This window comes from Molothrus aeneus, chromosome 18, assembly GCF_037042795.1.
Source record: "Molothrus aeneus isolate 106 chromosome 18, BPBGC_Maene_1.0, whole genome shotgun sequence".
Taxonomy (NCBI): domain Eukaryota; kingdom Metazoa; phylum Chordata; class Aves; order Passeriformes; family Icteridae; genus Molothrus; species Molothrus aeneus.
The window spans coordinates 12,136,982-12,148,780 of record NC_089663.1 but is presented as its reverse complement, the minus strand read 5'-3'; the positions used below and the strand labels follow the sequence as shown (position 1 = coordinate 12,148,780).

Below are 11,799 nucleotides of genomic sequence, written 5' to 3'. Positions count from 1 at the left end.
GTGACTGCAGTGCTGTAATAGGGCAGCTCTCACTGAGAGGAGCTGTTGGAGCAAGCTGTGATGTACTGGTACAAATAACCACCTCCTCTGCATTTCAGCTCTCAAAGAGATCTGGCCTGGTGTGTGCTGGGCCGAACAGACGCTGACTCTGCAGTTGGTCTTCCCTTTGCAGAGACCAAAATAGCTCTGAAGCTTACAATGACTCTCACCTATGTGCTAGACAAGACCTACAGAGCTCATAAGGCATCATTCTGCAATGGGTAACAGGGTCCTTTGTCATCTTGACTTCATCTAAACACAAGCCAAAAATAGATACGCTCGGAGAAAAAAAAAACAAAAACAAACAACCCAAAAATAAAATCCAGATCATGAATGTCAGGAACGTCGCAAAATACAAGCCAGCCTCTCACTGATCAAAACCATCCTGTGCCCTGCAAGCCTCGAGAGCTGCTCTCCAGCCATGAATATTCAGTTGCCACCGAGCGAGGCCCAGCCAGAGCCCCGTGCAGGCCGTGGCCCGGCGGGGGTTGCGCGGGTGCCAGCAGCAGGGCGGATCAGAGGGTCTCGCTGTACATGACGCACGGGCTGGTTTCCTCGCAGAGTTCCAGCTGCACACTGGAAGCAAACCAGCGCTTGGCACAGCCCAAGCTGTAGTTGAGGGTGGTCCGGTAAATGTTCTTGGCACGCTTAGGGAAAATGATGGTCGTGCTCTGAAACCTCACCGGCTTCTGGCGGGGCTCGAAGATCAGCTGGGACTTGTAGTTCCGCCAGGTGCAGTTGGGAGCGGCGATGATGGTCTCGCTGTAGGTGGTGACCGTGGGGATGGGGCCGTAGAAGATGTCGTCCCGATAGTGCTTCTCCGAGTCGTACTTCACCTCGGAATTGCACCTGCAGAGGACAGCAAGGGATCAGGAGCACAGCCCAGGCAGCAAAGGAGGCAAGACAGGCAGGACTCTTCTCCAACCCTTCGAAGCTGGCAGCATTTACCACCCTACTGCACAGACACTGGGGAGGTGCCAACTCTGCAACCCAAAGCCAAGAGGACTCTCTGTCCTGCTGGGGAATCTTGTTGGAACCCCACCTTGCTGTGAATCCATCTCAGCATTTCTGCAATGTAGCAGAACCAGGGCAGAAAACACCTTGCTCCAGAGGGCACAAGCAACTCTTCTTCCTCTGGTTTTCTCCATGGGTCCCACTGGGACCTCAGCTCAGCCCTAGGAGCTATGCTGGAGGCAGACAAACACCTATAATGGACCTGTTAAGCTGTCAAGGCTGTTTGTCTTTTCTTTCATCATTGCACAAAAACGCCCAAACCAGCTAAAATCTAAGTGCTGGGAGATGAGGGGTGAGTATGCTTGTTGGAGCTTACAAAAAATCCAAGTAATGCTAAAAGAGCAGGTAAACTAAAGGGATATTGTGGGCTATGGCTGCCCAAGCCACTGGTCTCAAAGGAATGGCCACCTGAAATGCCAACAGATGAAGAACCACATAAGGTAGGATGCCACGGCCCTGCCTTTTTTTCTGCAGCCATCCAGAAAGGATGTGCAGACACCAGGCCAGAAAAAGGGCTTTTTCTGGAATCCCTAGCCATGGGGAACAGGACTTCCACTGATTTTCCCTGCTCCCCAAATGCTCCTCCAGCAATCAGCAGCCAAGGAATGTGCAGTTCCACGTAAAAAAGATTAAAAGCTGGGTGTGTGCTTGTCATTACCTCCACCCAGAGGGGGGCTGACTGATTGTGCACCGCGTGTAATCTGAGCTGCTGTAATGTATTTTGCACAGCTAGGGTGTAAGCAAGTCATTCAGCACACATAAAAAAAGACTCCGATGTAATCACCATTAAAACATGCCCGCTGGCAGTTCCTCAGCCAGCAGAGATTTACTGGGGTACATTTCCAGAGAGACTTTTGCATAGGTTGAGGGGGTTCACAGTCCTTCCACTGTCCCTGACCCAAGCTGTGTGTAAGTGCTCCCGCTGTTTGCAGGATTCCACATCAGCAAAAGAGCAAATGAAGACCAACATTTATCCATTGGCCACAGCACCAGCCCCACAGGAGGGCAGAACATCTCCATAAGTGGCTTGAGGGGCCATCTCCTCATACAGAGGAGCTCATTCAGTCTCTGAGGGCTGCCTAATGCTGGTTTCTCTGTGGCAAGAGCGAACAAAAACAGGTGACAATTAGAAGGGAGTTGCTTCTTCTGAAGATACAAGTCATCTGGGAACAGTACGGAAGACCATCAGATTACTTAGTGGAGGCCATCAAGCCCACAGATGGTAATGGTTTTCTCTCACAGCCTTGGATTTTAGCTGGCCTTGGAAGGAAAGCTGCCTTCTGTTAAAACCTCCCTCCAGATCTTGCCTCCTCCTCTCTGCTTGTGCTGCTGTCCGTGGCTTTAATTCAGGAATTACCCTCCCACCTGTCCTTCCCTTTCCATCAAAAAAACCATGACTCCCATTTGTAAATACATTTTAATTTTTGGCAGAAGCACCAGCAAAAAGATAGAAATCCCCATCTACCCACCCAATCCCATCTGTACCTGATTTCCTGCACAGGCTCAGGGTTGACCTCAATGCTTTCTCCAAAAAACACCGGGTACATTCGAGGCCTTATCTCTGGCATGGACGGGTTCAGGAGCAGGTAAGGCATCTGCAGGGAAGGAGAGCACAGCAAGTGTTGGAACACGACAGGTGGGGCTGGCACAGTTCATAACGTGCTGTGGCTGGCAGTTGAGCAGCCTAACAGAACACCTGGACTGTCCTCACCAACCAACACCTCCCTCTGCCCCAGCACACCTCCCAGGTACGTGACTGTGCCCACATCTCTGTCACTTCTTGCTGCAGTATCTGTTTGTTGCAATTTAACCTTGCCTTTCCTTCTTCCTTTCTTGTTCCTCATAGGAATTGCAATTGTTTTCAAGTTTTCTTTAGCCCTGATGTTGCCTTTACTGATAGGAATTAACAAGTCTTAAAAAACTCAAAATGGAGAAGTGCTCCATGTCTGACCTAAGACAGCGATAGGGCCTAAGGCTGCTGACTTGAAGGATGTAGGTTTACTGAAGTGAGACATGTATATGTATTTTTATAGATATACATACAAATATGTACATAAAATCATGTTTCCCTTGAAACAATCCAGCAGAGGAAGTGATAGATTTGCTGTTCCCGAAGTCTCCGTGCCAAAAATGGCTCTTGTGCTCCAAAGGACATTCTTGTTAACCATAAAACTGAGGGTGGGGTGAGACACTGGGGCACCTTGTGGCCTCTGCAATGCAGGAAGCCAGTTGCAAGCCAGCACTTTATAAAGAATGGAGAGGCTCCAATTCATGACACCAAAAACTGGATTTTTAATACTAACTGCACTGTGAACTTACTCTGACAAATTGTCACAGACCAGCCTAGGCTCCTCTGCCCACCACAGAAATGACTAATCCCACTAGATTTTATACTGGAGTGCTCTTAAACACCAGTTCCCACATATGGGGATCCTGTGTCTGGAGCCTGGACCAAACCCAGCAGCTAATTCAGCCTAATCCTGCCCTCCTGGAAAAATGTCACTGCAGGTTTCAGTCTCTGCCACAACTTTTCTGTCAGCAGATATTTATGACGCACAGGGACACAGGATCTCTTTAAAGGAGATGGCTGGCAGCCTCTGCGCTGTCTGTAGATGGCTAGCTGAGGTCTGCTTTCCTCTACTGGTTTGGGCCTTCTGCCTCAGGCTAAGGCAAAAAATGTCACTGCTCCATCTGAATTTGCCAAGCCATTTAATTCTGTGTCCCAAAGCCACAAAGCTGTTTCTTCTTTTCATACTGCAATTTCCCTGGACTTTACAACTGTGTAAAGTTGTACTATTAAGTAAAATGGCCAACCCCTCTTTTTGACTGAATACTGTTCCATTGTCAAAACAGAACAGTATCTGCATAGTTATAGGGGGAAAAAAGAAAAAAAATATATATGTTCACCCTCCCTAGCAAACACTGGCCAAAAGGCAAAGTTCATTCCTGAATTGCTTTCAACACTCTTGACAGGGGAGGGCAAGGGCAGCCTTTCTGGTCATAAATAAAGCTCTTTGCTTCTGAAATGTGAATTGTTTACATCAGACAAGCCTCAGTTCACAAGGGTGCAGATGTCCAGCTTGTAACAGTCTGCACAAGGCCAGAGCTCTTTCTAAAGACATTCTGTACATAAGAAGAGGTTCCTTTGGGTGCAGGCGTCAAACACCATTTGCACATGCTCATGAGCTTTGTGAACAGCAGGCAGGCTGCCCTTTGGGGGTTCACCTGTACAGGGATGCAGATTGCTTGAACTGGTGAAGGAAACAAGGCTGGGGATACACGTCCCTCCTTTAAAGAAGCAGTTTCAAAGAAGTGCTTCCAGGCAAACAAGCCTTCACAGTTCTTGCTAACAAATGCTGACACTAAGTGTGCTCCGAACATCCCCAGGATGCAGGAGATGTTATGAAGTCTTTCCTGTGGCTTAGCAGGAACATTGCTGGGGCATCTGGCCCCCAGTGTGTGCATGGGAAAAGCCCTCCCAGCCCGCTGAGCGCCGGGGGTGCTGCTCGGTCAGAGCGTGGGCACGGCGGCAATCGCCGTCTGTGCAGAGCACAAGTCCCACAGCAGGGAACAGGAAACAAGAACACGCTGCAAGAAACACCACCAGTGTGCACGGAGAAACAGAGGTGCTGGATGCACCACTGACATCAATCAGAGTCAAAAATCTGCTGCTGAACTTGGTGAGAGCAGGATTAAGCGTTCTCCAGGTTAGTGCTGGATGGGGTGTGATGAGACTGTTTCCATTGGGGGTTACAGTTAACCTTGCTCTGGGCAGGGAAGGGTGGCAAAAGGCATTTCATAGGCTGTGGATGAGCACCAACTTCAGACCTGCAGGCTTGGCTTAGTTTAGAAAGCTGGAACAACTGAGAACACTGGCAGGCCAAAGCCAGGATTTCTGCTGCCTGTCAAGACCATTACAGACTCAGATCTCTCTTCTGTGGGCTGCTGCAGGTCAGAAACTTTGAAGTAACCTGGAAGTCTGCACATGGAAGATGTAAATAACTTACAAATCATGGCCTAAAAATAGAGATCTCTAAGATCCTGCAGGCTGCTCACCAAACAGCAACTGATTTGCTTGCACAGCTTGAAGGGGTCACTAAACAGCAACCACAGGTTTCACACAGCAGCCACCAAAAGGCACCTCAGGTGACATTTTGTTTTCCCTCCAGTGATCTTCTGAAATGTCGGCTCCTGCAAGTCACCTGGAGCTGGGAAGCAAGGAACAGGGGATATGAGCTTTCCAAAAGATTTGTCTTTGGGGCTGAAATGTTATATGCTTGGCACATGTCAAAAGCTGGCTTTTTGGCAAGAGTTTGACACCGACTCCTTCCAATCTGCTTTAAGGAAAAAAACCAAAAATGTTCTGCCTGTCAAAAAAATACTGACTCAATTCTTTTTCCTTCTGCACAGGAATGGTTGAAAGAGGAGGAGCACTGGACTGCTGAGCTCCCTTGAGAAAATCAGGACCCCTGGCTCGTTTCTAGGAATCACTTGGTGATCTCCAGACACTCCACAAATAAGGTAGGTTTCTGTATTATCCTGCACTATGGATAGACTGGCAGGCAGCAGAGCTTGCTGCACACTCCTGGGGGTCACTGATGGTGAAGAGGAGAAGTCCACATCACTTCAGACCAGGCTGTCCATGAGTGATCCATAGTCGAGGTCTGTCTATCCACGGGTTGCTGTGCTGGAACACTGCAGTGGGGACCTGGTCCATCTGTCCCCACTAACTGGAGCTGTGCCAGCACTTACCAGATGAAGCTTCACAAAAGACACCACAACCCTGGCATCTTCAAGGACAGAAGGGGTCTGGCAAGGAAGGTTGAGAAGACAAAATGAAAGATACCGGAGATATCAAAAAAGTGACTCCCATGTTTACAACTTGATCCAAGGTGAATATTAGGCAGTAAATGAGCTTTTATTTTTATTTCTTCTCTAGTACATAATTTGTGTCAACCAGCAAAGAGTTACAGTAGTATTAAAAAGTTGAAGAGCTTTCTTGTTTGGCTGCATTTTTCCCTCTGCCTTAACTCTGATGCCTTTCAGGCATGTAACGGCCTGGGCAGCTAAACTCTGCTTTTTGCAAGTAGCAGATAGATAAACACAGATAAAATTGGTTGCTGAATGGAATTCAATCTACAGCCCATCGACAGCATTGCCTGTTCTTTAGCTGCCAAATTCCAGGCAGCAAAGCAAGAAAAAGGAAAGGAAATTAACATGACTTGAAGTAAATAAAGCCCCAAAACCTTTCCCCAGAGAGCATAAAGAACCAGAACTGACTGACTCCTTTTGCTATGGTCATTATATGGAAGGCACTAAGATGTGGCATTAGATCTCTAGGGACTGTAAGGGGAAACAGCTTTCCAAGTGTCAGGACTACAAACAGGATACAGCTTCCCAAATTCCCAGCTCCTAACTGAGCTAGGGCATAAGCAAATCTCTCACCACATTTTCCCACTATGGTAACATGTCAGGTCCATGAAAATGTCACTTTGCTCAGCTGTTATTTACAGCTATAATGAAAGATCTGGCTGAGTTATTTGACACACATCTACATTCTCCGCTCTAGAAGATAAGCAATATTTGTTTAACAGACCATTTATTTTCCCAATATCTGCACGTATTGCACATTACAAGTAATTTATACCAGAGCCGGATGAGATTATATTGGGAGGTGATAACAGAAAATGCAAAGCTCAGGTAGAAAGCAGGGGTTTATTATTTCAAAGAATTACATCCTTCCTGCTTATCTCCCTCCTTTATTTCAAGTGGGAAATGTGTGCTACTTTGCTTATTGTCCACAGGGTTACGTAGGGACACAATGGAAATTCAAGAGCTAGAAGACATCACCCTCGGTGTCTTTCATCAGAGCCACGCTTTTCAGAGCAGATGATGAGATCCCAATGCCTGTTTCCCTGATCTGCCCAGAAGGGACATCTGTCACATCAGGTGAGGCCAATCAAGTGAGGCCCAGAGCCATGCCCTGTCCATCAAGGAGGAAGAGGAGCGGGTGCATATCCAGAACTGGGTGGGGCTGAGGGCCAGGGAACAGCCAGGTGGGATTAGCCTTTGCCAGGAGAGGACACAGGCGTGGAGCTGAAGCTGGGGGAATTCCTGCAGGATCCAGTCCCGTGGGAGTGGCTCAGAAGTGGGTCAGGATGCCAGGCTGCCAGCAAGCCCTGAGGCAAACCCTGCTGTGCTGCCAGATGGGTGCCTTGCTCCCCGCGCCAGCCTGGGGCTTCCCCAGAGCTGCTGGGACCCACGGGAGTCACGTCCCCTGCCTCGTGTGTGGGCTGCAAGCTGCCTCAGCTCGGGGTGCTGGGCCTCCCTCTCACGTGTGCTTTCAGTGTAGGTGCTGACAGGTATGGAAATTACATATGGAAAACCTTTGATGGCCGTGTTCCTCACCCAGCCCCTACAGATACTGCCCCACTCCTGAAGCACTTTCAGTGCAGGATGAGATGCTGGCTCTGTGACCCAAGGGGTCTTCAAAATGCTGCATGTCAGGAAGAGATGTTCTTTTGGGTTTTTTTAATATGAGCCATTAATCCAACAGGGTTGGCACAATTGCTGACTTGGACCACGTTGTTGGGACCCCACTGTTGTCTGTGAAGGCTGTGCCAAGGGGCAAGGTCTCCTTCTCCATACTTGAGATGAAGCTGGAATCTCCTCCCACCACCCAAGAGCGATTCTGAATCATTCTTGCTGCGGAATGTAAGTAGAAATTCCCTACATCCCCACAGCTGATTCAATGGCATATAGTCCCACAGAAGTCATTGCTCACTGAGGCAGGTTGAGTGCACAAATATTTAAACCTTACAAGGTAAAAGGAACTCACTGCAGTGGCAAAAGCTCCCTTCACTATTGGGAAGGAACATAAAATCTGCTGCTTCAAGAACACACAATGGATAGTTCTGCAGATGAATGTGAGCTTGATGTCCCCTGATATCCATTAGGAGTTGTGTGATGGATACAAAGCACTTATTTCAGCACAGTCTAAAAGCAGTTCTTCTAGCCCCAATCAGTAACCCAGGGCAAGAACAACAGGGAAAACTCTAAGCAGATATGGGTACTTTGATGTCATTTCATTCCCCACGCTTTCAGCAACTGCATCTTTGTGCATATTATTAGGATTTATTTTGTTGTATTTCTGTTCCTTTTGACCCAGCTTTACAGACACAGTCTAGAGAATTCAGTAACCCAAGTCATAAGAATCAATTTAATAATGTTTCAGATTTAAAAGGCAGAACTAGGTAAAAGTCACCTTCTATTTTCCTTAGGATATTTGCACTTAAGCACAAAACACTTGACAAATTCCCTACATGGATTTTATTTGAAGAAATAAAAGCCAATTTATCCTGCACTACAAGTAAAATGAAAAAAAAAAAAAAGTCCCTAAATGGTGTTGAACTTGTGGTATTTATGACTCTGGCCCTAAATTGCCTTTCATATTTTCTTGGATCCCAAAGCTGTTCCCAAACTGGCTGGTTAAATGTGAATAAATGGTGCATTGTCTTTGAAACAAAGTTGTGCTTATTAAAGAGCAGAGAGTTTACTTTTTCAGAGTCACAGTTAATAACACAGAGCAGAGAGAGCACAGATTTTACACACAAGAAAGTCTTCGATAAGGGCATGCAATCTCCTTTTAGTCTCCATGAGAAGGGCTGTCCTAAAGCAGAAAAATTTTGTAACATATTTGTGAAGTTGGAGCAAAATAGCTGACTGCAGAAGAATGCAACTGGGTTCAGAGTGGTGGTTTGATAGTTCTGCAGCAAAGAATAGTATGAAATACTTCACTCAGATCTGGAATGTTGTTTCCTTCACCTGACAGCAATTTATTGTAACTGTACATAGTAGAACCTTGGCTGCTGGTGACTGAGTTATGTATGGTTTTATAGTATTCCAACACAAAGAGTGCAGGTTGTGTTCCTGGCTCTGTCACGTTTATAAGCAAAACAACCACTAATATAACAGGCGATTAAAACCAGCATTTCTTGGTGTGCAAATAGCTGCAATTATTGATTTGCCAATTCTGCATGCTCTGATGAACAGCAGAGGAATAGACTTAAACAGAAGCACATTCATGGGTTGCATAACTGCTCATAGATCTGCAAGCCCTTGTAAAATGGCAAAATTAAAGCTAATTAGACACTGCAATTTAGAAGTATGAAGCAAGCAATACTCTTCATATTTTTCCTGCTTTAGTATGAGCTGCAAGTACAGTATTTGCACAGTGGAAATGAGAGGAAGTGAAACTCTCTGCAGTCAAATAGAGTGAAAATTCCTATTTACTTCATTATTTTGCAGTGAACCAAACAGAGTTAAGAGCAGAGCCCAGCACCACTCCAAATAACACAGTCCAACTGGTTCCAGCATTTGGATCCCTGCAAACTTCTGTACCTGCTAAGAGCATAGAATTCCATACATTCCCAATGTATGGAACCCATACTCTAAGCAGAAGCCCTTGCAATATGATGCAGAATTTGGAAGCATCTACAGTGTAAGCTTTTCTGAAGTGTCTAAAATGTTCATTAATGATCAAAACAACTGAAAAACTTTACCTTATACAGATCACAGGAATAACTTTTTTCCCTGTAGGAGTCAAGCACTAAAACTCTTAATCCCAACAGCCCATGAATTGAAATAAATTTTCTCATGTTCTTTCTTCTTCGATATCTAAGAACTTTCTTGGATGGTGTGGTGGCCAACTGTCATATGACTGGAATGGTGACTGTCATATCCCCATTACAGAGTTTTGCAGACACCTTCACCCCTGCTGTTTTTTGCTCCAGCAGCCTTCACTCACATTCCTCCCCAATTTTATTTTACAGACACACAGGAACAAGCCTGATGCTGCCAAATCAGAGGCGTGTGGGTAACTTTGTACATAAACACTCCCATCGAGATGGCACACATGCCCAGGCATCTGCAGGTAAGGCTCCATATTAGGAACTGCGGCGTTAGCAGGTTTGAGATTTGACTTTCATAATAAGCCCTCACACCCTCACCACTGTGAGGAGTCATTGTTCATGGGGAAGGTTTTGGCATGTTCAGGAGTAAAAGGCAGTTTTCAGTAATATGCTCAAAAGGCCTTAGAACTTGAGAAAGTGCACAAGGGTGTGAGGAGTCATTGCAAAATGTCTCTATGGGAAAGAAGTCTAAATTGTCACTAAACCAGAGGTAGATACATTTTTCTCATGGAAAGATTTGTGCTGCAGTTGTAAGCCAATTAACCACATTGAATACACCTACAAACATCTTTTATACATGTTTAAAAAAAATTTTTAAGAGCCCTGGGGAAGAACTTTCATCATCCTTTAAAAACCTCCACCACCATTGCTTATGCTCTGAACGCTGTGTTTTAAAAACAGGTTTTATAGCTCAGGGATAGAAATAAACAAATAAAGCAAAATAATAGTGATAATAAATCTACCCAGATCCTACTCCACATTCAAGTGCTCCACTGGCACTCCATCAGGCTGACCGAGACCTGCAGCGCTGTGCCAGCTGTCTGAGCTTACAAACCACTACCCCCGCTCTGCTCGGCCGCCAGCGGACAAACCTCTCACACAGGCTCATGCCACAAAGCCCGGCTCCAGCAAGGGCAGAGGCACGCAGCCCTTCCCATACCCTGTCCCCAGCATCTCCCCGGACACACATCCCTACCCTGCCCCAGCTAAAGGGCACTTTTGTCTCTCTTTCAGCCACGGCTCCAGCAAACGCGGCTTCACGCTCCTCACAAAACAGATGCGGGATGCCAGGGCGTAATGATGGCTGGGAGCCAGACACCCCTGCTTCGGTCCGGATGGATGCAGCTCCAACCTGTACCTACCAGGCAGAGCAGTGTCACTGAGAAACAACGACGCTTTTCTCTTCCGAAGGTGGGCAGGGGAGCTTGGTTCAGACTTGGGGGTTTCACTCCCCCACCGTTATTAGAGTTCACCCAGCCAAGCTGCCAACACTCTGTGAGTGTATCCAAAACCCCTGCCCGGCACCGGCCAAGCGCTGCCTGGCACAGCAGCGCCGCTGCCAATACCGGACCGCAGCCGCCACGGGCAGCCCGGAGTGCCCTCGGCGGGCGAGGGGCACTGCGGGGGGAACTCAGCCCAGCGGAGCCCGGGCAGTGGTCACAGGCGCCCTCCTGCCTTTCCCCCGCGGGGCCCGGAGGGGACAGAGCCCGGTGCCCGGGTTTGGCTCTTACCACTTTGCCGTCCTTGGCTTCTCGCCGGTGGCCCGGGGCTGGGGGGTCCGCACCGCCGCTGCCCCCTGCTCGGCCCTCACCGGGCGACAGGGAGTAGAAGGGGGGACTGGGGCTGGGGGGCAGCCCCGAGTCCGGACTGTCCAGCAAGCCTTCCCGGCTCTTCTCCTTCAGGCTCTCGTCCATCCCTTGCAGCTGGAGGTGACCTACCATGTCTGGGGGACAGCGAGGGGGCCGCGGCGGGAGAAAATCCTCCAGCGCCGCCCGCCGCGGAGGGAGGGAAGGGAGCCCGGGGGGCCCCTCCTGCGTCCCGACCGCCGCTACCAGCCTGCCGGAGCCCGGTGCTGCGCGGGGCAGCGCCAGCATCAGCCAGACCGGGGTGTCCCGGCCGCCTCCCCTCCACCGGCCCTGGCCCTGCCCGCCCCGCCGCCCCCGCCCTCAGGCGTTCCCAGGGGAGGGAAGCGAAGCCCGATCCCCCCGCCCAGCCCCGCGGGGACGCGGCCGAGTACGCGCGGCAGCGCCCGGGGCGGCCCCGCCGGCAGGGAGCG

The 11,799-nt window shown here is 48.6% G+C and overlaps 1 protein-coding gene across 2 annotated transcripts; it reads right to left on the bottom strand.

Annotated features, from left to right (window-relative positions):
• Nucleotides 1–554: 554 nt before the first annotated feature.
• Nucleotides 555–11,479, bottom strand: RFLNA (refilin A). 2 transcript variants are annotated; one of them, XM_066562414.1, is made up of 3 exons: nucleotides 11,255–11,479; nucleotides 2,539–2,648; nucleotides 555–888 (listed from the first exon to the last, which is right to left on the bottom strand). In XM_066562414.1, the coding sequence occupies exons 1-3, from the start codon at nucleotides 11,462–11,464 to the stop codon at nucleotides 555–557; spliced, it is 654 nt and encodes a 217-aa protein (XP_066418511.1). In that variant the 5' UTR covers nucleotides 11,465–11,479. The 2 variants fall into 2 exon arrangements, with proteins under 2 accessions (XP_066418511.1, XP_066418512.1); XM_066562415.1 differs by having other exon boundaries at nucleotides 11,273–11,464.
• Nucleotides 11,480–11,799: the final 320 nt, after the last annotated feature.

Excerpts from the sequence above, each read along its gene's own strand:
- RFLNA (XM_066562414.1), bottom strand. The coding sequence starts at position 11,464 with ATGGTAGGTCACCTCCAGCTGCAAGGGATGGACGAGAGCCTGAAGGAG. Across the intron at positions 2,649-11,254 it reads AAGCCAAGGACGGCAAAGTG|ATGCCTTACCTGCTCCTGAA; the intron begins GTAAGAGCCAAA and ends CCTTCCCTGCAG. Across the intron at positions 889-2,538 it reads GAGCCTGTGCAGGAAATCAG|GTGCAATTCCGAGGTGAAGT; the intron begins GTACAGATGGGA and ends TGTCCTCTGCAG.